This window comes from Mesitornis unicolor, unplaced genomic scaffold (assembly GCF_000695765.1).
Source record: "Mesitornis unicolor isolate BGI_N332 unplaced genomic scaffold, ASM69576v1 scaffold46819, whole genome shotgun sequence".
Classification (NCBI taxonomy): Eukaryota; Metazoa; Chordata; class Aves; order Mesitornithiformes; family Mesitornithidae; genus Mesitornis; species Mesitornis unicolor.
The window spans coordinates 4791-19994 of record NW_010208800.1 but is presented as its reverse complement, the minus strand read 5'-3'; the positions used below and the strand labels follow the sequence as shown (position 1 = coordinate 19994).

Genomic DNA, 15204 nt, shown 5'->3' with positions numbered 1-15204 from the left:
ATTTTTAAGTGCTTCTTCTGTCGGGCTGCACTAAGCTATATTGTCTTGAAGCGCTCATTGCTTGGTGTCACTGATAAGTGTTCAGCTCTTCCCACTGTGCCTGCTTGTTTTGTGGCAAGAACAAATGTCAAAAGCAGTAGCTGCCAAATCCAGAGCAGAATTTATAAACAGGATAGCGGTGTGAAATGTCTGCACCCACTTTGCCTCTCAACTCCAGTTCTGCAAGGCCATCCCCCTCAGCTCAGATGGGTACCAGATACCCCAGCGAGTCCTCAGCCCCGTGTGCCTAATGACAGCAGCAGAGCAAGAGTTAATAAGTGCAGTTTTTAAATGTAGGTAAAGATGAGCTTATGTGAAAAACTTCAGCGTAAATGCAAGGAAGCAGTGGGGAAATCCTGACCCAGTTGTAACCTGTGTGGCCTAAAAGTTATCTTAGATTCTAAGTTAATTTAATTTTTTTGGAGGAAAAGAATACATTAGCTCAGGAATAAAGAATTCATTTGAGTTTCCCCTGACTCCGTGTGATTCCCTAGAGTACTGTCAGTCTGTGGCTTTTCCAAACCACTGTCTATAAAGCGTTATTTGATGTCTTACTTACAGTGATAAAATATCACTGCACTTAGTGTCAGTTAATTCAGTGTTTACTTTCTTCCTTTCCCTTGCAACCATTTATGAAGTACTGTCCATGAGCTGGCTATTAATCCTTGAGGGAAAAATCATCAAGGAAAAGCTCAACTGTTTAGAACAACAAGGTAAAAGGAAAGACCTCTAATTTTGGAGCCTGTGCCAGTGTAGACGTGCTGACCAACAAAAATGAAACGTGATTTATTTTTGTGAAGTACACGCAGATTGATGCCTTGTCCTGGAAATCGTCTCTTCAAACAGCACAGTTTGAACATGATCTAAGTACCCTGTTTTCAGCTCTCCTGCTCGCTGCTGTTCTGCTGGGTGCTTATGCAAAGAGAGGTCAGAAAGCTAAAATTGCATTGCGCCACGAGGTTTAAGGCCAAGCCTCTGTGATAATAACACGTTCATCATCTGTATTAAACTCACAAATTAATCCCAGGTTTCAGTGCGCGTTATACCTGAGAGAAGTCAGCGTGAGCAGCTTTCTGAACCTCGTAGTCAGCAGTAGCTCAGGGCAGGATGAACGTGCTTGCTGTGCTCTTGAAATGGAGTTGTCTGCTTGACATCCATTCACTGAGTCAGAGTTTGTTGGGTTTGGTAAACACAGTGACTTCAGAACAGAATTAACACTACTAGAATCGTTATTCACATTTTCTTATACCACCTACTGTTAAAGCAAGGGGTTTAGAAAGGTGACAAACATGGGAAGGTTGCTGTTCAGCTGGAAGCAGGATGTGATTCCTCGCCCAGCGACTTCCCAGAGTCTGCTCAGAGTCATTTTTATTTTGGGTTCAAAATTGGAATCTGATCAACTCAACATTTGGAGGGAGACTAAAGCGGTACAGCTGAGGTTTTAAAAAGATGTGTTGAGGTATCACTCCTGGCAGTGTATTAATCATTTATAATTGGTAAAAGAACTTTAAAAAGTCCCCGCAATACTGGAAGTGAGAGTTGAAAGCTGCGTTGCTCAATTCCTAATGCACATATCAAGTGAAAAGATTTTGAGGAGCTTCTTAATTAGCGAGGATATTACTGCTTCCAAGCATGAAACGTTGGTGAGTTTGTTGGGCTTTTTTCCCCAAGTCTGCTTGATCTGTGCAGCTGGGGGTAGTATTGACCAAGATGTCATTAAGGATGCAGGGGAGGAAACTCAGATTAGATATTGTCAGCTGGGTGCCAAGAAATCGTAGGCTCCGTAATGAGATGTCTTGAACAAGCCCAGAAAAATGAAAGCGGGGGGGCTGTACTTCATGCGGCTTTAGTATATTGGAATTTATTAAGTCTAATTGATTGTTGAGGTAGGGCAGAAGCTGTTCTGGAGATTTATAAGACTGAACTGAAAGACCAGAGGTGAAATGCGGGAGTGAGTTGTGAACTAATGCGATGGCAGCGTGCCCTGGGCACCGCCTCTGCCGAACGGGAAAAGTTCTCAAGTGCAACCCTTAATTTTGCTGCTGATGTGCTGCCTCCAGTAATCAAACAAGAAAAGTAATCCTCAAAAAATGAATTTTAGCTCTTAAAAACAATTTTATTAGCAACTTGCTACTACAGGAGAGGAGCAAGAGCATCACAACCTGGGGAAAGTCTGTCTCGCTTTCATTGCAGCATTAAATTTAATCGTTTGGTGTTTTCTTCCTCATAGCTAATGACTAAACATCCTGCAAAACGCCTTGGCTGTGGCCTTGAAGGTGAAAGAGACATCCGGGAACACGCGTTCTTCAGGAGGATTGACTGGGAGAAACTGGAAAGCAGAGAGATTCAGCCCCCTTTCAAACCCAAAGTGGTGAGTGAGATGCCAAGCGCTTCCCTCGCTAAATGTGTCTGCAGTCATGCCTTCCTGTGGGGGGAGATTAATGCTGGCTTGGTGGTGCTGCGAATCTGGGACACTTCTAAAATAAGGCAATTTGATTATGGCAGACCCGTCTGCAAATCTGCTAATGTTTTGGCACCCTGTAGCATAACCCGGTGTACTTTGTTCCTTGCAAAAAAGTCTCTCAGTGGTTTGAATCTTGACTTGGATGATCGTGTACTGCAGGGGAAGTTGAAAACAGGGAAAATTGGCATATTCACATCAGCCCACTTGAGACTTGTGATAAATACAGTTCCCAACTGTCCCCTCTGAACAGCATCTAAGTCAGTGGTTAAAGGTACCTGAGGTACTGGGGTGGATTTCCTCCGTGGTGGGCTACACAGCATGGGAGGGTCATGCTCCCCATCCTCAAGTGACTTTTTCACGTCACCAGGAGGGGTGTTCCATGTTGAGAAGAGCGTTTTGTGCTGGGGGAAATACCCTTCTCGCATGGTGTGGCTTTTCACCCATGTAAATAAGCAAAGAGCACGCGTGGTGCTGCCAGCGCTGCCCGGCCGCTCTCCAGAGCTGTGTGGCAGAAGGGGAGCTGCACCTCTTCAAAGCATCTTTTATGGAAGATTTTCATTACATGGCTTCCTGAGCCAAATTGGAAGCTGATCATAAAGCAAATCTGCCTTCACATCTGGGAGTTGTATTACTCACAAACTGAGTGCTTATACTTTTCTTGAAGTTAAAATAACACCAGCATGAAGATACTAAAATCTTGAAGTGTGGTCTGGTCCCACCATAGCACATTTCATGGCAGATCCTGGCTCCTGTTTAGAGCAGCTGTGATCTGTCTCTGTGGTTATCATGACCTGTTTTGTTTATACAAGCTGCTATTAAAATACAACACAGCGTATTCACATGGAGCCTAACTTTCCCAGATTAAATTAGTTTAAAATCCAAATCTGATCACACAGAATCACAGAATATGAGGAGTTGGAAGGGACCTCGAAAGCTCCCCCAGTGCAACTCCCCCAGAGCAGGATCACCAGAGCAGTCACACAGGAACACGGCCAGGGCTTTGGGTGTCTGCACACAAGGAGACTCCACAACCTCTCTGGGCAGCCTGGGCCATGCTCTGCCACCCTCACACTGACAGAGTTTGTCCTCATCTTCAGCTTGAACCTCCTGTGCTCCAGCTTGGGACCATTGCCCCTTGTCCTGGCATTGGACATCCCAGAGCAGAGCCTGGCACCTTCCTCCTGACACTGCCCTTTCCAAATGGATCCCCAGGAATGAGGGCACCCCTCAGTCTCCTCTGCTCCAAGCTCAAGAGCCCCAGCTCCCTCAGCCGCTCCTCAGCAGGAGATGCTCCACTCCCTCCATCATCTTTGTGGCTTTGCTGGACTCTTTCAAGCAGTTCCTGTCCTTCTTGAGCTGAGGGCCCAGCACTGGACACAATATTGCAGATGTGGTGTGAGCAGGGCAGAGCAGAGGGGCAGGAGAACCTCTCTGCCCTACAACCACCCCTTCTCATCCACCCCAGGATGGCGTTGGCCTTCTTGGCCACCAGGGCACATTGCTGGCTCATGGTCATCCTGTATGTTCACATACCCTATGTATAACCCATTCGTTGTGATTGTTTATTCCATTTATATGGATTCTAGAAAGCAAAAACCACACGAATCTTAATCTGTTTGAAGATGTGGGTATTTAGAGGCTATGTTTGGGGTGTATTTTTGTCAGCAAACCCTTGTAGGTGCATCTTCTATAGGAAGTACGTTGCTGCAGGAATAGTCCTGCTGCTTTTCCACAGGCATGGTTCTCACTCCAACACAGCTGCAGATTTTGGGTCAGCAGTTGGTCATTAAATCATGTGTTCCCTTCCAGACTGACATTTCACAGGCTATAGGCATGGCCTGATTATCTGGCACGGACATTTTGCTCGTGTTTGTAAGTTAAGGAGTTCTAGGAGTCCCGTATTTTCCATTCTGCTTCAATACTGTATTAACACTCGCAGTAGCAATGCTGCTCTTCGATGTGAAGACAAATACATTATTGAAGATGCAAACTTACTGATAAATTCTTATATTCGCACCCAAAAATATGCAACTTTTACATGAGTTACTTCTTAGCCTCTACTAGTAGAAGCAATAGAGACCTAATGGAGTCAGGGACTTTGGTTTCAGTATATAGCTTGCTTGAATACTTTCCACTTGCTGATAAAAGAAGAAGAAGAGAAAAGAAAAAGCAAAAAGCATAATTTTGCAGAAGGATGATGCATACCTGTAGAACAACTTTTTAGCTACATATCTTCCCTCTATAAATAGCCCTTTTATTGCTGCTCTGTATTGACTGCACTACCTCTAAATAAATGTGACTGTTAATCTGGGGACACATCAACTTTCCTTCCAATGATGGGGAGTTTCCCCTTGTCCAAGTCCTGCTCTGTCCATTCTTGTTCTCCAGAGGTTCTGTACCAAAACGCAGTGGCTTCAGTGGGCACCAGAGTATTTGGTGAGTGCAGAACCCGGCTGATAAAAGCCTTTAACCCGCTGCAGTGCTCCTCTGCTTGTGTTCCTCCAAGACTGAACAAGTGTCCTGTGAGCACTGCGGTCCCGTACCTGAGCATGCATTTTCTCTCTGAAATATAAACCAGCGTTTGCCTGGGGCAGCAACAGTTCCTTGCAGCTCAGATTGGACAACGTGTCCCAGTCCAGGTGCTTTGCAAGAACACTGGGAACTGGGACTGAGCTGGTTTCAAAACAGCTGAACACCTCACCCTCCAATCCCTTAACGGGCCCATTTTAATTGGTTTCTTCTATAAACACGCAGCTTTATTCATGTTGCGTTAGTTCAGAAAAATCAATGTTTAATATTGGTCTACTGTACAAGCCATCTTCTACCCTTTCCAAGTTATCCTCTAGGTCTAAATAGTGTAATACTATCCTGTAAATCCGTATGTAGATGTATTGTAGGGATGGACAGAGATGAAAGGGTCAGGGACAACAGGAAGAAACGTTCGGTGCCTTTATCGTACAACCACACTTTGTTTGAAGGTCTGTTAGAGTGGATAGTTTGGAGACAAGCAGGTTTACCAGTTTCCTTTAGATGTCTCCACAATAATCAATGCCTAGTTTTCCTCAAATAGGCACTTTTCTTGCACCCAAGCTAATTTTGTTCTTCATCCTTTTTAATGTGCCTCTAATCTCACTTTCCTGCCTTTCAAGCGTTTTCTGCGTTACTCAAAACTATCCACAAACCTGACTTCCTTTGATTTCTGTTCTGAAGAGTTGTGTTCAGCGTGCCGCTGTGTATGACCCCCTGCTCACAACGCGTCTCTTCTCTTAGCCAAAAGAAAAGGAGGAAGCCTATGATAGCACATTTTGTCATGGGGACCTGTTCTGGGATGCATCCGTGCCCCAGCTCCCTCCTGCAGCCCCCAGGCCTGGAGCTCCCCTGCCGTTTATGAATTTACAGGGGTTTATAGACTATACAATAAAGAGTCGAAGCATATAAATGAATTACTTGAAGCTTTCTGCAGATCGGGAAGGAAACAGATTAACATCAAAATTTAATTTTGTATCATAAAGGTTTTAAGAAGGATGAAATGACTTGACGGATAAAGTATCTCTTGCCAATACACGTCCATAGAGATACTTTATTTTTCCTTTTGTAGCCCGGTAATTCTGAATATTTAAGCCTCTCTTCCTCATCACCTCATGCGCGTGGATGGGAACCTTTCTGACTCTGTTTATTATCAGAACCCCTCTATTAAAAGCTCTCTGTTAGCCTAGGATTTTTTATTAAAATACCTAAACAGAACATTTTCTCCTCCCTACTCATAAGAAATGAGGGAAAGTCTTGCATGTACCCCAAAAAATCTGCAAAAAGCTGGAAATGCCAATGTATTGCTGGGTTTTTTTCAACCTTTTTTTCTCTTCTTCTTGCAGTGTGGCAAAGGTGCCGAAAACTTCGATAAATTCTTTACGCGAGGACAGCCGGTGTTAACACCTCCGGATCAGCTGGTCATTGCCAACATAGACCAAACAGATTTTGAAGGGTTTTCTTACGTCAACCCCCAGTTCCTACACCCCCTTTTGCAAAATGTAGCATGAAACAGGAGGACAGAAAGAAATCCTGCAGCAGGGAACGGTCCTTAACCCTACAATTTTTAGGCTTTTGCCTTGTTGATTCCATTTGGGCCTGGAAATTGTAAGGTTAGAAAGGGTAAGGTGGGGGAAAGGCCTCTTATTTGGGATTTTGGCTTTGCAACGGCGTTGTTGTCTTAATGGGAGATAAATTAATGTACGGTGCCCACGTATTCTTCTAGAAGTCACCACTGACTCGTCTCAACTTCCCCATTTTTTGGTACGTTACCTATTTTTGCAACTTCCCCCTGTCCTTTTGCTCCCTTTCCCACTCTGTTGTGTTAGAAATGATCTAACACGTGGTTTGAAATGAATAAAACCAGACCGGGGACCGCTCCTCCCCGCTCTTCCCGTTGACTCCGGGGAGATCAGCAGCACCAGAGACTGAAACGGCGGCGGCTGTGCCAGGGAGGAGAGGCATTGCAAAAAACATATTGAAAGGAATTGTTTTGAAAATATGACAGAAAATATGACAGAAACAAGTCGGGAGTGGGTGGGAGATGAGGACAAAATCAAATTAGACCCTGAGGCTAAGCAACACCAAGTTTAAACACACTTCAGCGGTGGCCAGATCTCTAGGATCTTTGCTAAGTAGCGTGTGAGAAACTCAAGGGTGAAATTTTGTCTTTAATAATAATGATGATAATACTACTAGTAATAATTTTAATAATATTTTTGTGAATTTTAATCTCCATGAGATTATTCTGTGATCCAGGGTGCCATTGTTTGTTCAGTTAATTTAATTTACACCACTCCTCAAGTTTACTGTTAAAACCGCTTCTAACACCAATATTTTACTATGAAATTTGTTAACCTGGAATGTAAAACAAAACCGTAGTCCCTTCAACCTTATTTACACGTGTTTATTTATCGTCTGCAGTATAGGGCAGTAAATCGAAGGCGTTATTTATTATCAATTAACAAAAGATGCAGCCCCAAGTGACTTCCTGTTTTCTCCAGAATAACTCATGAAAAATCAAGTGAGATTTAGTCTTAAAATAATCAGTTTTAATCCAGAAAACTTGGGGCTGTAGAATAATCAAGCCTGAAAGAAGCAGCACCTACAACTTGTTTTATTGATAGAATGGGATTTAATACATTTTACATACGCTTCATGCAATGAATTTTGCATGTTTAGTAATAACTCTTAATAATAAGGGTTAATAATAAGCAGATCTATATTATTGACATAATCGTATCAAGCATAAAGAGTATTATAGAAATTTTATAAAACAAATTGTGCTTTATTTGTGAAAGTTCTTGTTCTGGATGACATCATTTAGATTTAGCTAAATGTTTTATTGCTCTTGTTCTGGTTTTTACTTTAGGGTTTGGATATTGTTAATGGCTTAGGGTATAATCTCTTTTTTTAAAAGTAGACCTACTTTTAAACAATAATTGCTACCTGCAGGTTTTATACGAGGTTCAATTAGGCTTTCATTTCATGTCTGCTTATTACTTACAGAGAAGGAAATAGACTTTCTTTGCAATGACAAACACTGTAATTAATGCAATCTTCTCCTCTCCTATCACCTAACTAGATAAATTTTGATATTTCCTCTTAAAACTTACCGGAAGATATTAATTCCAGTATCAGTAAATATTTTTTGTGCTTATTTTGGTTTTGTTACAGCATGTAAAATAGTAGTCGGTGCATTTTCCTATTTTTTTCCCCCTTCTGCCTTGTTAACGTTCGCGGCCGTAGGCACTTTTTGTCCGTCAGATGTGCATGCCGATGCCGGGAGCATGATGTCTCTGTTGCTGCATGCAGACTGATTACGATTTTTCCAGCATGTAAGCATATTTAAAAAGTAAGGTATTTGCCATGAAAGACTTCAGTTTATACTAGAATATGTAACTGGGGAAGGGGGAGGGAGGGGAGTCTACTTTCTAATCATCTTTTATGACAATAAAACATTGAACCTGTGCCAAAGATTCTGTTGGGAAGCTCCGGTCTGGCAGTTTGGGAGCCAAGGGATGGGCTTGGCTCAGGGGGGACCCGTGGTGGAGGGGGACAGAGTTTGGGGGAAACAAAGTTGGATGCGAATGGCAACCGGGTCATGCTCCTGCACCCATGGGGCCCTCAGAAGCCGTATTTTCAGGGCCTGGGACACAACTCCAAGCCCAGTCGTGGTCCTTTTGCAACCCCAGCTCTGAGAAAGGAGACCATCTCCAAAGCGTTAATGGGGGAAGCTGTTCTGAGGCGTGGGATACACACCACTGATGAGGGGCCTCGACCAATTAACAGGAACTCAGATTGTTGTCTGAATAAACACAGCTCACCATTTTTTCAAACGTTTTAGGAGTAAAATTTTTTAAACCACTCTGTGTCAAATCTGTTACCTGCCAAGTCTGGGAGTTCATTTTCCTCTTTGTATATTGTATACTTTCAAATTTATGGTATTGGCCATAAAACATGTGGACTGGTGCAGCGTTCATCACTATTTATGTTTTTCTGAATATTATTCGCCTGCCATATTTTAGGAAAATCTGGGTATTCAGCAGATGACAGAGGCTCAAACTGCAAAGAAAGAAGAGGCTCTCAAGTCCTGCCTGCCTGCCGAGAGGCGGCATTGCTTGGGTTTTAAGAACGTGAAGTGAAAAAGGGACTTTTGGAAAAGGAAAATACAGGGAGAAATACCAGCATGAGGGTTTTTGCAGTGAGGCCATACAGGGGCAAAGTTAACCCCAGCCAGAAAGAGGAGGCCCCAGGGGTAGGCGTTCCCAACAGTTGTGGTTTTCCTGGTGAAATACAGATTGTACAGGGAGTTCCCTTTGTGGGCGGTTGTTGCTGGCACCGCTGTGCGGGATGGTGCTGTTCACACCTGAACACGGCACCAAAGGACTGGTGCAACATCCAAACAGAGCTGCTCTGGTTTTGGCTGCCTCTCATAACCAGTTTCTTAGGCACTTGCATTTGCTCCCCAGTGTTTTTCTCCAGTGTAGAAGCAGAAATTCCTCTTCAGCGTCATTACCTCAAGTTCCTGGGCTTGCGACATCTCTCGCCATCACTCGTAGGTGTCTGTAACACCTCCAAAATGTACTGGGAACTGATGGATGCTGCAGGAACAAGGCAGGGTTGTGTCAAGTGAGTCAAATGGAACTGAATATTTGTGTTACTCCTCGCTGCTCTGCCTGTACATGGTTGCTAACGCTTGGACCATCCCATTAAAGAAACACCAGGTGGCCTGGTTACCATCCAGAAATGTGTAATGGCAAGTGAAACCTTTAACTATCCAGCAGTAGTTGTTTCTTTTTTAATACAGATGTTATTTTTGTAGTATTTTTCACAAGATCTGGCTTTCTAGAGAATGCGTATCAACAGGGGAAGAGGCGTTAGGACTGGTTTTCTAGTACTCAATAGCAACCGTAATCCAAACACTCACGTTTTTATAAAGATTTCTAAAACCTGAAAATTCGAGTGCACTGCAGTTTAGGGAGCTGTGTTTCTGTCCCGTGTGCGCTCGAGTCCCAAAGGGCTCTGGATCAACCCCGTTCCTGCTGTGGGAGGCACAGGTCTGCCACCTCAGACCTCCCAGCTGTTTCCAGGGATTAAATGGGACTTAACTGGCAGATTTCTTCATTATTCAGGCATCTGGGTGTCTTTATCCACTGTCAGCGAGGTGGTGGGTTTCCAGAACAGCCACTTTGCCCATTGGCCAGTCTTCTAGCCCCTAGCAAGAACTGCAAATACATGAGAAGGGGAGAGCACATTCCCATAATAAAACACACCCCCTTAATCCGATTTAGAGGAGAAATGCAATTTAACTTTCTGATCCTTCATTCTTTCCAGAAATACAATTGAATTTCCTTTGACAAACTGAAGAAAGTTCTTCTGGAAATCAGCTGTTAGTTTAAAAGAAACTCGTCGTACCTGAATGCTGTTGGCCTTTGTAATCCGTCCTGTCTTTTAGGGTGAATTCAATTGAATAATGCTGGGCTGCTGTAAAGTGAGTAAGGTCAAGTGAGAGAAGGATTTGTCTTCTTGCTGGAAAGATGACGTGGCCAAGGGCTGGGATTGAGTGGCACCACTTGCAAAGTCTCTTTTCCCAGCCAGTGCATCCCAGTGCAAGACCAGTTAAATGCTGCAGGAGACACAGAGGGGGAGGATCCTCCTTAAGAAGATCACATCACTGGAAATAATAACAATAAAAATCCAATAATAAAGCATATTTACAGTATTGAGTTTACGGTGGGCTTTTGGACCTGCCATGAAGCTTCTGGAAACATTAAATGTGATTTTCAGTTCTTTTAGTCGTTGGTGTAAGTTACTGTACATAGGTTTTGTCTCTTTGCTAACCCGTGGGTCGGCTCTGGGCAGTGTGTTCTGTGTGTGCTGTTTGGTTGTAGTAAAATAGTAGATGAGCTAAAAGCACTTTTTCCCTCAGCTCCACACTCTCAGATGGGATCTGAAGTAGTTCAGTTGGAGAATTAATAGAATTGACTCCATAAACATGTGTGATTTCATCCCAACCAGTAACCGTGCCAGTAAGGCTTGGTAATTAAATAGCCTTATAATTAATAATCATCATGCACTGCAGCCCTCCTGTTCTAGGATAAACCCTGAGACAGAGAGGGCAGGTTATTAACTTCTCTGCCTCAGCTACCTCATCTCTAAGATGGGAATAATACTTACTTACCTCACAGGAAGGTGTGAGGACTTCTTAGTTAATGCTTCTACACTTTTAACCTGCAAAGTGTAAGTATTATTCTAATTTTTAGTATTAAATCAGCTTATTCGATTCACGTGGTATTGCAGGATATACCATGCTATTTCTACCTTTTTTTATAGGACTTTAGTAATTCTGCTGACACCGTTTAAAGAGAAATAGAAGCAGATCTGATACGTTTCTTACAGAATCTGTAGTCGGGGTGCGGTGGGGTTTGGTGTTTGCTGGTTGTGCAGCTGCACTTTCCTCTTTTCCAGTTACTGAGATTTCTACGTGCAATTTAAAAATCCCATGGCAATGGAAGCCTTGGCAGAAGTGATTATCCTAGGGTGGGGTTCCCTGTGGGTAAATCAAGTCAGCACAGCCATTTTCTAGTGATGTTTGTATTGACTCCTTGAAGGAGAAGTGATATTCTTTATGCAGCTGGTCCGCCCATGACAGGTTTATTCTGTTGGTGTTTTAATGTATTCCTGTGTCATATCTTCATGCTTTCCTTTTCCTTGTGTGTGACACCACAGTTCAAAGCAAACCACCCTAGAAGCTGTCGTTTTTATTCCACTGATGTTGATTGACCAAAAAAACCCCTCAAATCAGCCATCTCTTAGTAATTTTAAACAGTGATGTGAAGGAAGCATAGCAGCAGCTACTGATAACCAGCCCCAGCCTGCTTCCGTTAAAGCTCGTTTCTCATTGTGGGATCCATTGGGAAGTCTAGGGCTGATCTGACATTAATTTTATAATCCTAAATAGCTGACAGGAACACACTGAGCCCCAGTTCAGCAAAAAGATGCAGTAGGTGCATGGGCCCGTTGGTGCTGAGCAAAGCGTGGACGCTGGGGGTTACCTTGGGGCAGAGAAGATGTTCTTGCCATGATAATACAAATTTAATCTGTGGCTTTTTCCTCACAAAGCCTTTCACTTCTTCTCATGTGTTATTAAATGAATGTAAAAAAATAATTAAACAAAATGAAGGTCATTGCCTCTTTCAAAAGTGTCCCGACGTGATTTTGTGCGACAATACAGAGCACGCCTGAAACTTTTAAGATGCTTGCGTGTTATTTTAATGTTATCTTTTTTTAAACAAGGAGTCCTCTCAAAACTCCATGGTTTTAATATTATTTTAAGGCCCACATTTTATATTTATAAAGAGGAGAACATTATTTATTTTCTTATTGTTTATCGGCAAGATGCTACCAGAAGATTTGGAGAGGCCATTCATTTTCCAAAAAATAAAAACCAAAAAAAAAAATCATTGGAAGTATCGTGGGCAAGACTGATGTATGAATCACAGCATCTTTTTTTTTTCCCCTCTTAATTCTCAATATCTTCAGTCTTCATTTGCATGAGACGCGTTAAATATTAATTGTAGTTTCAAAGCGAGTACGTACGAATAAAAACACTGACATCACTTTTGTGTGAGTTTGGTCTGCCTTTATGAGATCTCATTGCAAAATTCACCCTGCAAAGCCCAGACACCACAGTGTGACCGGCCCCAGAGGCCACCCAAACCCAGACCTTGGTTCTCCATCCGTACACAGGATTTTGACTCCCGGCCCCACCACCCACACCCACCCCGAGTCCAGGCCCTTGCCCCCTTCGGGCTGACACTGGTTTATTTTCAAAATTAGAAAGCAACGTGCAAATATCGTGACAACTTGACAGAGAAGTCCTTTTTCTGCTTGCTCTCCAATGTATCGAATCTCATGCTAATTCAATAACTGGGTTAGTTTAATTTGCAGGGAAGTCTGGCTGCGTTTGCCCAAAGGAATGATTGAAATTCGTGTTTTATTTCATGGAAACGGCGTTTCCAGGCGGCTCCGTGCTGCTCAGGCTGTGTCTGTGTGCACAGCTCCTCCCGGAGCCCATGGACACTGGGCCTCTCCTCAGGCCTTGAGGCTTCCTGCGCAGCAGAGGAGGGAGCTGGAGGAGACATCGGGGCCCTGCGGTGAGCGTGCAGAGGTGGTGCATGAGGAGAGGGGTCCTCAGAGCCCAGACCTTGGCTGTTCAGGCAGGGCCTGGGTGGGATTTCATTCCTCATTGCCCTCAGGGTGGGCTCGGAAGTTGGCCCAACTGTGAGAGGGGTGCTCAGCACCCCAGAAACACAACACTGGGATGTTTGGACCTGTCAAGGTTCCCAATGCTCATTACCAGCCAATAGGCACAACGCAGCCTTTAGACCTCTTGGAAATACTGTCCCAAATTTCCCTTGGGAAAATGAAGTGTTAAAGGCTTCTGCAAGAGAGGCTGAATCTCTCCATGCCGACCACGTCCCGTACATAAAAGCATCTCCATTGGGAACGCTCCCATTGCTCAATAAATCACAGCTGCAGGCACGTCCTCCCTCCCCCAGCCCCAGCTCCTCTTCAGAGATTTGGGTATTTGACTTAGAAATCGCAGAATATTTTTACAGGCCTGCTATGTGAGCCGCAAATATAACCATCTCCTCTGAGAGCTGCCAGAGCAGCTAAAATAGTGGCTGCATTAATTACCGCAAGGTAATTATAACCCCACCTGCTTCGGTAAAGACAACCTTCAACATCTGGCCAAAAAAACCCTGGGTAAACCCCATGGAGCCATGGTAAAGCAAAGAGAAATCAATGAGGGGCCCAGATCAGGAAAGCTCTTGCCACGGATGGATGGGTTATCCTCAGAGGGATGGTTTCCTCAGCTGCATCTATCACCTTCCCAAAATGATGCTAAACGCAAGGAAAGGGGGATCTGACTGGGAGAGCAGGTGGTGGCAAGTCTGGACCCACAGAAGTACCTGCAAGGGGTATTTTTTTTTGCTTTTTGTCCTGCTTTTCTCAAAGGAGGAGCATGAAATAAGGCAGATCTCATGGGAAATGAGTCAACGCTGTCTCCTTCTCGAGGGACCTGGTGCGTTCGCTGCCAGGGTGACGGTGTCAGACACCAGCTGCCACTTCCAGTCTTCGTTACTGGTCCCTGAGTCAGCGCCTGACATCCCACCTCAGGAGATGTGGCTGGGCAATCTGAGGGGGGGGGGGCAATTCCAAAACCAATTTAAAGCGCAATACCCAAGTGAGAAAAAGCCAACCCCGCAATGGAAGTCTGCTTAGAAGTGTTTTAAATCTTATTCTCGCCCAACAAGGCTGGCAAAAATCACCCGTCTTTGCCACAGCATTCACTGCTGGGAATGAATTTCCCTTTCTTCGAGGGGCTCGGACCCCTCACCATCAGCTGGGAGCAAAAATTTGGCTGCTCCGCAAAGGTAAGGGCAGCATGAGCACTTGCTTGGGGTGTGCAGGGGCTTTTAATGTCACATCACGTACCTGGTTCATGGGGTGGGATGGTGCAGATGTGGGGCTGGACTCAGCCCTCAGGAGCATGGGATACAGGAGCTGTGATTACTGGTGAGTATCTGGGTTACAGCAAACTTCCCATTAAATCTGTTTTTTGAAAGGAGCAGGGTTTTCAGGGCTGTGCATGCCTTATGTGTGTGTAGCAGAGACCCAGGTGAGGGGATGCTCAGGGGCTCGGGATGCTCAGATGTTCACAGCAGTGTTTCAGCTGCTGGGTTTGCCCACAAAAGGCTGGTATTTGGGGACTGCCCTTTTAGCAACCCTGTGGTTGTTCCCTGTAGCGTGCAGCTCCAGGAAGCCGCAGTACCTGGGCAGCCTGGACACGAACCAGTTCTTCCTCAGGTCCCAAACCAATGCTTGGTCCCCTTCTGTCCCATTTTTCTTCCAGCCCTGGGAACTTCATCCATCTCCCCTTATCTCACTTCATAAAAAGTGCCTGTGACAGAGAGACTTCCTAATCCCTATCAAAATACTCCACAAGTTATAGTCAACTTCATTAAAGCTTCAACATTTTCCATGACACCTCCAGAAACAATTCTTTTAACAAGATTCATTTGCCTCTCCTACAAGTGTAACCACGTCTGAGACACTGATTAGGTGTGATTTCAGGAAAAATCCATCAGAAATGGTTATAGAAGCAA

General features: G+C 44.2%; 1 protein-coding gene across 1 annotated transcript in view; it reads left to right on the top strand.

The window, feature by feature from the left end:
* LOC104547069 (protein kinase C alpha type) overlaps positions 1-6540 on the top strand; it is a gene marked incomplete at its 5' end in the record, with an annotated part of 50205 nt that extends 43665 nt beyond the window's left edge. The window contains 2 exons of the mRNA XM_010192627.1: positions 2270-2410; positions 6376-6540. Coding sequence (XP_010190929.1) covers positions 2270-2410; positions 6376-6540 — 306 coding nt within the window. The remainder of the gene's footprint in view (positions 1-2269; positions 2411-6375) is intronic.
* Positions 6541-15204: the final 8664 nt, after the last annotated feature.